This window comes from Thunnus albacares, chromosome 7, assembly GCF_914725855.1.
Source record: "Thunnus albacares chromosome 7, fThuAlb1.1, whole genome shotgun sequence".
Lineage (NCBI taxonomy): Eukaryota > Metazoa > Chordata > Actinopteri > Scombriformes > Scombridae > Thunnus > Thunnus albacares.
This window is the reverse complement of record NC_058112.1, coordinates 23141812-23154994: the sequence shown is the minus strand read 5'-3', so window position 1 is coordinate 23154994 and position 13183 is coordinate 23141812. Positions and strand designations below refer to the sequence as shown.

At 39.5% G+C, this 13183-nt stretch overlaps 1 protein-coding gene across 15 annotated transcripts in view; it reads right to left on the bottom strand.

Moving 5' to 3' along the window:
* Nucleotides 1-671: 671 nt before the first annotated feature.
* Nucleotides 672-13183, bottom strand: part of LOC122985801 (neuronal cell adhesion molecule-like) — a 42805-nt gene continuing 30293 nt past the window's right edge. For 6 of the 15 annotated variants that reach the window (XM_044356720.1, XM_044356723.1, XM_044356725.1 and 3 more), the window contains 11 exons: nt 12769-12994; nt 12492-12607; nt 12191-12395; nt 11093-11215; nt 10431-10607; nt 8915-8974; nt 8544-8663; nt 7669-7830; nt 6821-6952; nt 5879-5957; nt 672-2889 (listed from right to left, as the gene is read on the bottom strand). In XM_044356720.1, the coding sequence (XP_044212655.1) occupies nt 2643-2889; nt 5879-5957; nt 6821-6952; nt 7669-7830; nt 8544-8663; nt 8915-8974; nt 10431-10607; nt 11093-11215; nt 12191-12395; nt 12492-12607; nt 12769-12994 (1647 nt within the window). In that variant the 3' untranslated portion in view covers nt 672-2642. Of the gene's footprint in view, nt 2890-5878; nt 5958-6820; nt 6953-7668; nt 7831-8543; nt 8664-8914; nt 8975-9445; nt 9491-10430; nt 10608-11092; nt 11216-12190; nt 12396-12491; nt 12608-12768; nt 12995-13183 lie in introns of all 15 variants that reach the window. The other 9 variants (XM_044356731.1, XM_044356733.1, XM_044356732.1 and 6 more) reach the window with 4 other exon arrangements.

Genomic DNA, 13183 nt, shown 5'->3' with positions numbered 1-13183 from the left:
ATGAGGGGTGGACAGGGGGAGGACATTTCTCTTTGTTTGCTAACATTAAAAGTAAAGTTAGACTTGTTGTTTGCCTCCCAACTCATAGAGTGCAAGCGAGCTTAGAGCACGAGAGCGAGCAGTGGTGGTTGAGTGAGCTAGAGAGTGAATGAGGAGAGCGAGTGGCGGTGTAGCAAGAACAAAGGAGTGAATCTGAGATATAAAACATTATATTATGATTGTTTCACAGCTCTGCATAACCCTGCAGGAAGGCGCTGCATTGCCAGATTTGGTGGTGAATGCAGCCTTACATTAACCTTATATGTACTAAAACAAAGTTTACTTCGCTTCACCATCACCACCTTCTTTCACTTGCTTCCAAAACAAATGCACACGCTAGCCAAGATGTTACTGCATGGTGTTCATGGGGAATGCAGTCTTCATTCCATGAAAATACTACCCCTTTTGTCCACAGGGGCTGCTAAAATCAACATAAAATGAAAGTTTGTTGTACAACTTTAAAAATATGGGAGATCTATGGGAAAATATTTGAACAGTGGGAGAGAAGGGTAAAATACGGGAGAATTCTGAAAAAAACAGGAGGGTTGACAGGTCTGCTGATGCAATACAGAGCGTCTCTCATTTCGAGAGGGGGACAGTGACATTTTGAGTGAAGAGTCTGAAAACTGATATTAAAGCAGATAATTATTTATTCATCCATTATATTTCCAGTAGCTTGAATTTCATACTTGCACTAAAAGAGAGAGAAACTTAAATAGAGACAAAGAAAGCATTTTGTTAGTACAAATCTGTTTCTTAAATACAAAAACCATTTGCAATACTGTCAGAAAAAGAGTATCATTTTGGCAGTACTTTTACTGCGTAAAACCAATACAAATCAGAGTAATATAATTCTTTGCATCAATTAATGTTGTATACCCTACATGTTGTTGTACTATACCAAAGTTATGTAACTTCAGAAATAAACTTGTTGACAAGCAAATCAGAATACGATCAGAATTCAAATTTATGTGCATTTTTCTGTCCAGTTAGTTACAGTACAATGTACACTGTGCACAGCAAGAAAAAAAGAATATATATATATATATATATATATATATTCTCTACAAGTTATCTATATTTAATACAGTCCTATCAACAAGTTAAACCATATCATGCACAATATTGCCTCTTAGGCTGCCTTATAAGCTGCTTGTCCCTGTACAATCAATCAAGGTATTTACAAATTCAACAAATATTCTACACGTCTTAAAAAAAATAAAACTTGATGCAAGTTAAGAGAAAAGAAATCTTGATCCCATCTGAAGGCCCTCAAGTGTAGTTAGTACAAGTGAACAATTTTTGCCTAATAGAAATTGAATAATGTACCGTATCAGCACACACACAGACACGCAATCACAGATATCCATACATTCATACATTGCAGAAATATATAAGCGGGTACTCTACATGATGACTGCAGACTTTCAAAGTGCACCACACGTGGTTTTAATAATGTTTTACTTTGATCCAATGTGGGTGCGTTTAGCTTCTTGGAGGAATCAAAGCCTTTCCTGTGTCTCAAGGCATTGGGAACCGTCTTTAAAAAGAAAAAAAGATGACAAGAGTATATGAATTATTCCTCTCTCTACAAAGTCCTCTTCTCAAGCTTATCTTATCTCCTTGGGTGTAACTTGTGCAGTCCTACTACAGTCTCTGTTCCAGTCGCTGAACTCTGGAAAGAGACTTCAGAATGGAATCAGCGTTTGAAGAAAAGGCACTACCTGCTGAAGGACGACCCCAGCAGCACTGCAGGGACTGAGGCAAGCTGTCGCACCCTCAGCATTTCCCACTGGCCTTCAGATCAAGCTCAATAAGTGGAGGTCACATGCAGGGCAAAGGTTATGAGGTCATATGACATGCCATGCAGCATTTTCAGCTTCCTCCTTTATACTGTAGGTGCAGTTGGGGCATTCAACAGAGCGGTGACAGATGAGGATGTATCGATGCAGCAGTCTCAGGCATGCTGCGTGTACTGCTCCCAATAGTCAGTTTACAGACAGTTCACTTTATATATATACACTGTACATGATCTGCCTTGTGCACGGTAAATGCATGATGGAATTACACAAATGAATTACAGTATTAAATACAGATTCCTGTACAAGCTTCTGTGTTGGAAAAAAATACATGGAGTAATAGTCATTTAGACACTGATTACTATTTGAACATAGTAGATAATATAATAACCAATAACAAAAACAAATATAGTTCAGACGAGCACTGCATAGTCCATAAGAGATTCCTGGTAAAAATGCAACGCTTGTTAATCTCAAAGTGTTAATTAATATATGGTTTTAGGTCATATCAGGTAATACATGCACTGTTAAAATCAGATGTCTTGTTCAACTACTTCTTATTTCTTTCCTACTGTAAATGCTGCTTTGGCTTTAATGAGCCATGGGTTTCCAAGCTTCTCCATAAAGATTTCCAAATGAAAAGGTAGATGTCTTTAATGAGTCGTCTGCGTTTCACGTGTCAAATGTGGCACCGGGAAGGGGCATGTGATTGTGAAGCCATGCGGTGTTGGGACAGCCTTTAAGAGAGATGTGGGGATTGAGCAGTCAGCGCAGCCCCTCAAATTGGTCTGTGAGACTGATTGGCTACACAAAGGAGTTCAAGGAGTTCATGGCGTTAATAGGGGATGGGGCCTCCGAGCTCTCGTGGCCCTCAGCAGTGTCCCTGCTGGCACTCTTTCCGCTATACTGGCCGATAAACGAGCCATCCTCGTTGAACTGTCCGTCTCCTCCTTCCCCGTAGTCAACTAAACTGTCGTCACTGTCGTCTCTCTTAACTGTCCCATTAGATGGCGTGCGGCTTCCTTTTAACGGTTTATGGTCCTCATTGTCACTGAAGGAGAAAATAACATGCAGGTGTTAAAGGTGAGATGATGTGACAGATGCAACAAGGAGATTAGTGATCACTTTTTTAGATGGAGCACTGATCTGCCGATAGTTAATTTTACCACAACCTACTGTAAATGTGGTAGGTGATGGTAAAAGTGTTTTGCTGTTTAAAAATAATTTTGCTCTTCACTCATGAAAAAGTGTAAACTCAGCAAGTTTCATTAAAATGTATTCTCTGCTATGCAACAGTGAACATTCCCGCCCACAGCACGAGAAGCAAATTTGAATTTGGCTCGCTCCATGTCTAAAAAACGGTATCGGTATGAATGATTAGTTGGTTTCCATCAGGCAACAGGGGAATAAATCTCGAGCAATCATACCCTGTTCAAATTCCCCCTGAAACCAAGTACGTATGAAGTGGTAAATGTGCTGTTTGACAAAAGCATTTCCTCCCGCAAGACAGAGGTTGTGATGAAAAACAGAAAATCCAAGGCAATGATGTGAATAAAAGTCGGAAAGCAAGGTTTCAGCCAAACATCCCCCAAGGCAAGCATGATAATAATCACAAATTGGCAAAATGCATGAGAAAAATCTGCAAAGAAAGTTTTCTTTGAATATCAGATAGTCGAGAACATTCCACATACATGAGTTGTGAACGTCAATGAGATAAGGTCACAAAGCCATCACAATGTTGTAATGTTGCATATTCTTGAATTTAAATGTAATAGATAATAATTAGTCTGTAAAAGATAACAGATAAATAAGATAATTCTATGCACCGTACACGATGAAGGCTTTATGACCAAATATCAAACTTGATGACAGCCGTGAAAACCTGGGATGCTTTTATAACGAGCGTTTTTCTCCACAGTGACTTGACTATCCACCGACCCTCCACACATGCTAGACTTACAGAACAATGACCTTTAACCCCGCCCCCGCCTCCCCCACCCACACACACATCATCACCCTTACCTTTCCTGAGACCTACACCCTTGCGACCAGATGGAGAGATCCAGCTGATATCCCACACAACACAACAGTCACTCCTAGAGACAATTGCACTACGCACACACTTGAGAAGATTTCATAGAAGTGTGGCAATTTAACAGGCACGTATGCCGTGTGTGTACAGTAATGTACACAGTCTGAATTTACAGTATGCTCCTGCAGTCAAACAAGAACAGCTCAGTTGAGTTAAGTTATGCCTTTATTGACATACTGTAAAGTTTCAGCTGAGCTTAATGGAAACAGCATGGATATAAAGTATACTCTCACAAAGGCACTATAATATTTGTACACTTTGCCTTGTGATTTATTGTCTACTTTGTTTTTTGGGTCAATGTCCATTGTCCTTGCAGTGTGAAAAGGTCCCTCATTTTACCTTCACAAACTACATGAGTTTTATAGGGTAAGTCTGATGATATTCTATATATTTCTTGCCAACAAATCCCATGAAAACACCAAAACCGACAATGAATTGATCCTACTAACAAGTACTGCCTGCTGTTGTTGTCCAAAATCTGTCAATGAGCCACATTGTTGCACTGACATGTTGCTTCATTACAGTGAACATATGCACTGTAGTTTATTTTGAGTAAATCCCACATAAACCATATTGTTGCTGAAAATAACCACTAGCACAGCAAATCTGTTGCTGAAGATAGTCCCCACTAAATACACTATTAATCAGTAACATTTGCTATGAACTTGAAGTATATATTTGTCACCTGTTATAAAAGATTTAAACCCTCAGTAGGAATTTGGGTTTGGGACAGGCTGGGGAAGCTGGAAAGTATTGAGAGACAGACAGAGGCATCGTTGGTTTTGGTCTTTTCATGGATCTTGTTGTCAGTAATAAAAATGTAGAAAACCTCCAGTCTTACCCTTTAAAAATGATTACAAGTATCAAAGAATGGCTGCTGGCCTGTTATCATGATTATTAACCAACTCCAGTACACTCAGTGATGATTGCTTCCCTCAAACATGCTGATAGTTTCATATTAAATCCATATGTATCTATACACTGTATATCTATAAACAATAATTCAATTCAACACATTATTGCCTAGAGCAAATGTTCATATATCAGATCTTCACACCATGCATATCACATAATATATATATTCTACATATATATATCGATATGTATTTATCACAGCATAAAATCCATAGAACAGATTTGTGTATACATAATACAAAAAGGAATATAAAATATAAAAGCAAGACCATCTTATAAATTCACTTGTAAAAAAAAAACAATATTCCAAAATGCTAGCTATACAGGAGTAAAGTGCTTCATTTTTCTTTATTCTGCGTGCGATTGGAGAAGCAGCCTAGAAACAGGATGCTAACAAGCATAGCTGGATAATTGCTGTAAGTTAGCAGGAATTCAGTGAGTTTCAATCATATCAGAGTTGTGTATGTAAGTAGCAATACACTAGGCAAAGTGTTAATACTATATATACTGTACACATGATGTATATGAGTAGCTTATTAGTTAGAATGGGATTTGAAGCTCGGGGTCAGTTTAAGATGTGTTGCAAATGAATCTAGCTTATATATTTTCTTCTTGACAGTCTTATTTAAATTTTCAAAACACCAAACTCCTTATCGCGAGAACCTGAAGAATCCTGCTTCTCAAATGACACCGTAATGCCATAATGAGGACACACACAGTGTAGAGTCCAATACAAGTAGCATGTGCCATCCAGGACGTCCCAGAACCCAGAAAAAAAAAAATCTTGTGCTTTACGGTGGTAGAAGTTCAGATGGGGGGAGGAGGGGCACTTCTTGTTGTTGTTATGACTTTCAGTGATTGGTGATCCTGGGTCAGTTATTGGTCAGCTGTAAGGGTTGAGAGGAAGGAAGGAGGAGTGCAGAGCTCCAGCCCAGCCAGAGAGATCAGATCTGGGCAGAAAGCAGGGACGGGGCAAGGGTTGATGGGTAAAATGGGCTCTGGGGTCTCCAGAGGCTGGAGCACTTTCTCTCACCTGTATTCCCCAAAGGTACAGTCATCGTCTTTCATGGGCTGGAACTCTGGGTCTGTGTGTGCATCCTCCTTCTCTTTTACTGGGGAGAAAACAAGAAGCAAAATTAAACAAACCAGCTTATGAAGTAGAATAAGAGACAATCGCAATAGTGTGTGTCCTGTATTTATGTGTAATATTGTAAATAGTATGGAATAGTGTATGAATTAGTTTGTATTGTCTTCACTGCTGCTTATTCTTAAGTTTGAATGAGACTGAAAGCGATGGCCACCAAGAAAATATATTAGCTTAGTTTCTTGTTATAACAAGAAAATGTTCTCATTGTAACAAGATACTTTTCACGTTATGTCAATATATTTTTAAGTTATTACTACATAACAAATTGTACCTTCTTGTTATAGCAATGTATCACTTCATCTTGTTATATCACAAAACTTTCTCTTTCACAAAATCAGTGTTATCTCATTAAAACAAGGATCTTCTCTTGTTAAAACATGATATGTTGGTATCTTATAATAAGAAGAAACTTTCATATTGTTGATAAAAATGAGAAAGGTTTTCTTATTTTAATTGGATACTGTAAGTCTGTATGCTCTCATAACAAGCTGATACAAGACAAAACTACTTCTTGTTTTTGCAATAAGTTTCAAAATATGTCATAACATTAAAATAATGACTTTTATAACGTGACAAGGAGCTTGTTAAAATGAGAAAAAGAAGAACTTGAGCATTTTGTTTTTGCCAAGTTAGCAGCTATATGCTGCTGTAGAAAAGCTGTATTAATTCCTTCATATGCTTTCAGTGCATAAACAAACCTATATTCTGAAACTCGGTTAAAATATAATGTTAAAATCCTATTAAAAAGAATTGAATGTCAGCGAATAAAGCATTAAAGTGTGGGTTTAGATGTGAGTGTGCTCATGCCAGTGCTTGTGCATTACTCACCGGGGTACTTCCCTCCCTTATTCCTCTGGATGAAGCAGATAATGAGGAGGATCAGGATGAGGAGAGCGATGGCACACATGAGGCCGATGAACCATCCCTGAGTGGCAATGTCCACCTGTCTGCTCGCCACAGCTGGCCAAAGGAGGAGAGGAAGATTTAACATTTATGACCGGGCTATCTTTTCCCAGTGGGAAGGTGAAAATAGAAACAATTATCCATAATTATGAACTAAAACAAACATGTAACATGTCAGTGTTAAATCTTTTTTAAGCATTCATTTAGTATCTACTCGTTAGACTTTTCAGCTCATGAGTGGATCATGATTGCACATTGTTACTGAAAAAGATAACTTTCATGTTAGAAGAGTTAGACTGAGCTGATGATATGCGGTGTGTACATCTGTATATAGTGTAGGGAATCAGTTGTTCTCTCACAAATACGTACACAAAGAATCACAGATAAACACAGACAATAACAGTTACACACAAACATACACAGAGGTTTACTGTGGGTGATATTAGGTTGAATATTATAACACTAAACATATATGAAACTTCTATATGAGAATGATATCCACTTTCTCTAATAACCAAGTGTACAAGACTGACTTTAATTATGTTGAATTTGAACCACACAATCATGCATGCTGCTATATGTCTCTATATAACTACAGCACATGCCTCGCATACCAAGCCACCACAACACATCTGTTAAACCCATGCTTGACTGGGTTATAATTGCAAAACGGCACAAACTACTATACAATCTACACACAACACACTGCAAAGCCGGGCCAGGCCAGGCCAGGCCAGGCCAAGGCAGAGGCGGCCGCCCAGGAACTGCCTCACCTGGGACTGTCACCAATAGCTCCTTGGAGCGGTGGGGCGCCTGGTCGGAGTGACCTTTGGCCACCAAACGCACCCTATAGGAGAGGCCCTCCTTTAAGCCCTTGAGCATATAGTTCTGAGAGCCGTTCACGAGCTCTTTCTGCCACTCCTCTTCACCTTCACCTGCAGGAGGGACGTTGATGAAGAGAGGTACGTTTGATGGAGTGAACACAACTTAAAAATGGGCCACGGGGGTCAAGACAACATGGGAACTTATTGGTTGAAAAAAAAAAACATCTACTGGCATGGGGTTATACTGCAGGTACAGCTATCTATATTAGATTTAATTAATAAAGTGTGTGGGACTATGCAGTTATATAAAAACAAGTCTATGAATCAATTATACATGTGATGAAAAGCTAAATATGAAAAGTGTTTGATGATAACATGACTATGTTTTTGATAACTACATTACTGTACTCTATGATTATGATACTCCCTATTTTAATTCAATAAACAGTAGGTGTGAGAGAGCCATACAACAACAACATAGCGTTTTTCATCCTCACTGCAGGTGGATATAAATTGAGAGCACTTCAGTCAAAATCAATTGGCATAACAAGAATGTTTATGCTGCTTTTTATGATGTTTGTCTACACAAGCTCCGGCGAGATTGTCATAGGAAATTCACGCAAATCTAGTCAGTAAGAGGTCTGGGTAATTAACAATCCAATCACAGACAGCCTTGTTTATTACATCTGGGTTCACGTTTGGCAGGAGCCAGCATCAATGTGACTGCCAATATTTCTGTTCACCTGCGCAAGCCAATAATGAAGTAGGAGTCTCTTGCCACCTCTGTGGAACTGTCAGAAATAAAGGTGTGTTGCTTTGCTTACTGTTTTCTACTATGTATTCTAGATAAACGTTTTTCTCCGGGCCCCAGTACTCCCAACTGATCAGGGCCCCGTCCTCTCCCATCGAGGAGCTAACGTTCCCAAAAGGACTCACAGGCAGCGCTGAGCACACAAGAGAAAAGACAACCATCAAGATTGGTCTGTTGGTCAAAGGACAATCCAATAACTGCCAATTGATTTAATTGCGGTCCCATTAAATGTTCTGAGGATCACTGAATCTGGAGCTCGTAGCCTTACACAATAGCAATCAGGACACTAAGCCAGAAAACACAAGAATACACAAAGCTGATCATATAATCACATCAGGTACAAATCAGACATGTAGTGCGCTAAGATCACAGCAATATCTGTACCCTTGTGGGGTGGACGGCGTGGAGGAGACGGTGCAATGGGATGAGAGGTTTGGGTGTTGCCTGTAAACAACATGGAGAAGGGTAAAGACCGCACCATACGAGAGACAAACACACAAGATGCAAACACTGTCCACACAGGCAGAGACACCATAGACACTGAAGTAAATACACAATGCATGCCAAGCAAAGCCTTGCCATGCATGGGAAAGCATCACCAGCAGCCACCGTGAAAAAAGTGAGAAGGGGTAAATGTCGCCAAAGGCACAGTAAAAGAAAAAAAAAAAAGGCAGAGTGCTTTGAAAAGACTTGTCTGGTTTTATCATTTGACATTAAAAAGGCACATGTCATGTAGCATCTTTATCTGTGCGGCTTTGAACTTCTCTCAGCTTTGAACTTAGCAGCGGAGCATTTTGGTGAGTCACAGAATTTGACAGAGGCGAGGGGAAAGTGCTCAGAAAACGAGTAGTGCATGCCTGCGGTGGGTTTTTGAAGCTATGGCTGTATCTGTAAAACATGCATCACTCTAGATACCGCTGGTAGCTGTGCCCACATCTCCGTCAAGCTGTGATATTAGAGCTTGTAGAGAGAAACAGGACACAGAGAAACAACAGGACAGGGGTCAATATAGGATGACCCCACCACCCCCACCTGTGTCACTATGTATCGGTGAGACATTCATGTGGTCATGCTGTGTGATGTAGCAGTGAATTAAATATAAGATGATCAGTCTGAGAGAGGAGTTTATGACAGAACGGGTCACCTTTTGTAACAATGCAACTGGATCACACTCATGTTCCACTAAACATGGATGAGGAACTTATGTACAGTATATCATGCTGTGTAAAATGCTAAAAAAAATAAAAATGCTATGGAATAATGCACATTACACTGATACACTGTACACTGATAGACTGAGGAGGAACATTTTACACACACAGAACACGTAACAATGTCCCGACTCAACAATGGGGCCACAACAAATTATTATTTTCATGACTTATTAAGCTTGCGATTATTTTTTTTGATTGATCGATTAACCTTTTAGTCTGCCCATGACAGTTTCTCACAGTTCAAGGTGACGTCTTCAAATTGTTTGTTTTGTGCCACCAACAGTCCAAAACCCCCAAAATTTACAATGATATAAAACAGATAAAAACAGAGAATTTTTTACACTTTAGAAGCAACAAGTGTTGGTATTTTTGCTTAGAAATCGTTGTAGATTAATTTAATATTGTTAGACTAAATGATTAATCGACAGCAGTATTATACAATAAACACATAAAACACGACACTAAGCTTCACAATTAAGCAGCATTTCAGTGTTTGGAGGAATGCTCCTCAATGTAAACCAATCATATGATCTGTAGATTAATGGCATGTTTGGACACTCTTACCTGCATCCTACAGAAATAATATAAATCACCAGAAATACTCATCTAGCTTTCAAATGGAAGGAAAAATTAATTATTATTAATTTTGATCATTTTCTTCTAGATATCTGCATTTGATGACTTACCTTCATCCATGATGGTGACAGCTTCCTGTGAAATGGCTGGGCCTGCTCCCCTGACTGTTTTCGCATTCAAATAAAACTTGTAGCGTGTGCTGTACTTGAGGTTGGGCAAAGTGACTGAGGTCGCATTGGCGGGCAGGGCCAGCTCCTCCACTTGGCCCAGCTCATTGGAGTTATTGACTACAGGGGTGGAGGATGGGTGACAGGATAATGGGATGGGGTGGAAGTTGGGAAGTAGTGGGGTAAGTTGAATAGAGGTATGAGTAGGAGTAAGAGGAGGGAGGTCGTAGATGGGGTTTGAGTGTCAATAATGACAGAGGTGGAAGTGACAGTGTTTGGAGCACAGAGGTGGAGGGTTCAGGAATAGAAGGCAGGAATGACAAAAGTTGATTTGTTAATTTATGTTGTTGTAATCTAAGCAAAGTAACTAAAATGCTCTTAGACTACTCTAACCCTTTATTTTTTTTTTTATTAATTTCTCTCTTATAATCTGAGTCTGAACAGGATGACAGTACAACACATGAAAAAGAATGACATAACATGACAAAACTACAAACTACATGAACGAATGTGACATTCAACACTAGGCAAAGATATAAAAGCTCAGTTAAACTCAGTGCTATGATTCATTTACTGTCTTCTAGAAAAAAAGAAACAACACTCACCTGGCTGATATTTGAGGGTGTAGCCAGTGATGAGTCCATTACGGTCGTGAGGAGGACTCCATTCGAGGGTTAGAGAGTCCAGGTTGGGGTTGGTGATTACCAGGGAAGAAGGGGCTGCTGGCACTGCAAAGTCATTGTAAACAAATCATGAAAGAGAGACCGCATGTAAGTCAAGGGTTGTAGAAGAATTCAGTTTATGTCCTATGATAAAACTTAATGTAGTATTTACTGATGATAAGCTGAGGTTTAAAAGATGTTTTACAATGCATTTGTGCAGCCATGATGGATAGCATCAACTGTTAAAGTCACCAAAGTTTATAATATATAATATCTATCTTGCTCAGCTTAGTATTATCCAGTTTCCTGACCCTTGGACATACAATCATCTACCATTCATAATATGAAATTTAGATTTACAGTATAGTTACAATACATTCTTGTGCTGAATTGTTTGGTAGAAGGTTTAACTTTTTGTTAGCTGTTGGATCACAGATTGTGGATTTGATACTTAGGATGATGGAGTCCTGGTTGCTAAGTGACTAGCGTACAAATAAAATCTCAAATCAAAAATGAGTTTTGTTACTTCACTTGGATGTTTGAGCTTGACTGTGCAGACTGATGTATGTGCAGAGTTTCATACAGACATTTTTTTCACATTCATCTGCTGAAAGTGGAAAGTTCCTGTGTGCTCATCTTAAATCTGAGTTTAAGGTGTGTACATATGAGCATGATTTGTAACGTTTCAACTAGTTTGGAGTCAATCACAGTCCAGTAACTTACACAAGTGTGATGTGGAAACTTGAAGCTTCCACTGCACATATGGAATCAAATAATGCTCATAAATATTTGTGAATGTGTAATAAAGTTTTGCAGCTGTAGAAATATTTTGTGTATGTGTAATTAAAATTTATGCAGGGTTTTTTTCAACAGTGAGGTTCCACAAAGTCTGAGAGACGGACACACAAATTTCCCACCTAATTATTCATTTCCCAATTAATTACTCCAAGCAGAGGATTTTTATGTCTTAAAATCTGTCTGGATGGGATCTTTAACTATTTCTGTTCTGATATGAAAGAGAGAAACAGTTCCTTCTCTTACCTCCTTCAGGTGTCTCAAACTGCTGGGTGGGGCTCGGGGGGCCCTCTCCCTTGCCGTTATAAACCTTAACGTTGAATGAGTAGAGACTAAAAGCATGTAAACCAGGCAGCATGCCGTGGCTGTGGTTCCCACTGAATGTCAGGATCTGCTTCTCCACATGATGGGGGTTATGTTTGTGGAGGCTGCGCTCTCTCCAGTAGTACACCTACAAAACATAGTTTACAGTACATGTTGAGCATGTATGTCGAGGTTGGTGGGATCAGTGTTCCTGTCACGCTGCATGTAGTTCATCACAATGTACCTTATATCCTTTGAGATATCCACGAATCAATTTATGAGGCACAGGATCCCAATGCACCTCTGCCAGAGTGCTGTTCAGCACAAAGACCTGAACGTTTTCTGGAGCTGCGACTGGTACTGTACAATAGACAAGGAACACAACACTGTAACAGCTAAATATAAAAGGAAACATACTGAGTAAATGTTATAGGATACACAGTTAATGTGCAACCCCAGGCTCCCAGGCTCTGTGGCTCACAGTACATTTTGTAAAGGTCTAAGGAGTCAGAGTAACTCACAGTCCTCTCCTGAGTAGCCGTGGGAAATAGCAGGCTCAGGTCCAGCACCGTGGTCATTCACAGCCTGAACTTTTAGCTCATATGGAACAAACGTGGGCGTTCCAGACACCACAAATTTGGAGTTGTTAGCTACAGTCACTGTGGTCCACTCGCTGTCTATCGTCTTCTGCCTCCACATCACTCTATAATGAAGTCCTGGACCATTAGACTGGAGGCCTGACAGCGGCTGCGGAGGAGAATATTTTACATTTAACTAGTTTTTTAATAGTTGCAGAAAATGACTGCTTACACTTTATGCTGTGTATGGTTTTTGGTGATCAAGAAAAAAAGAAAGCTCATAAGACCAGGCAATAACAAAGTCATGCTTCACAACACAAGGAACCTTTTATGTTTCATGGTTCACTCCCTGGACAAC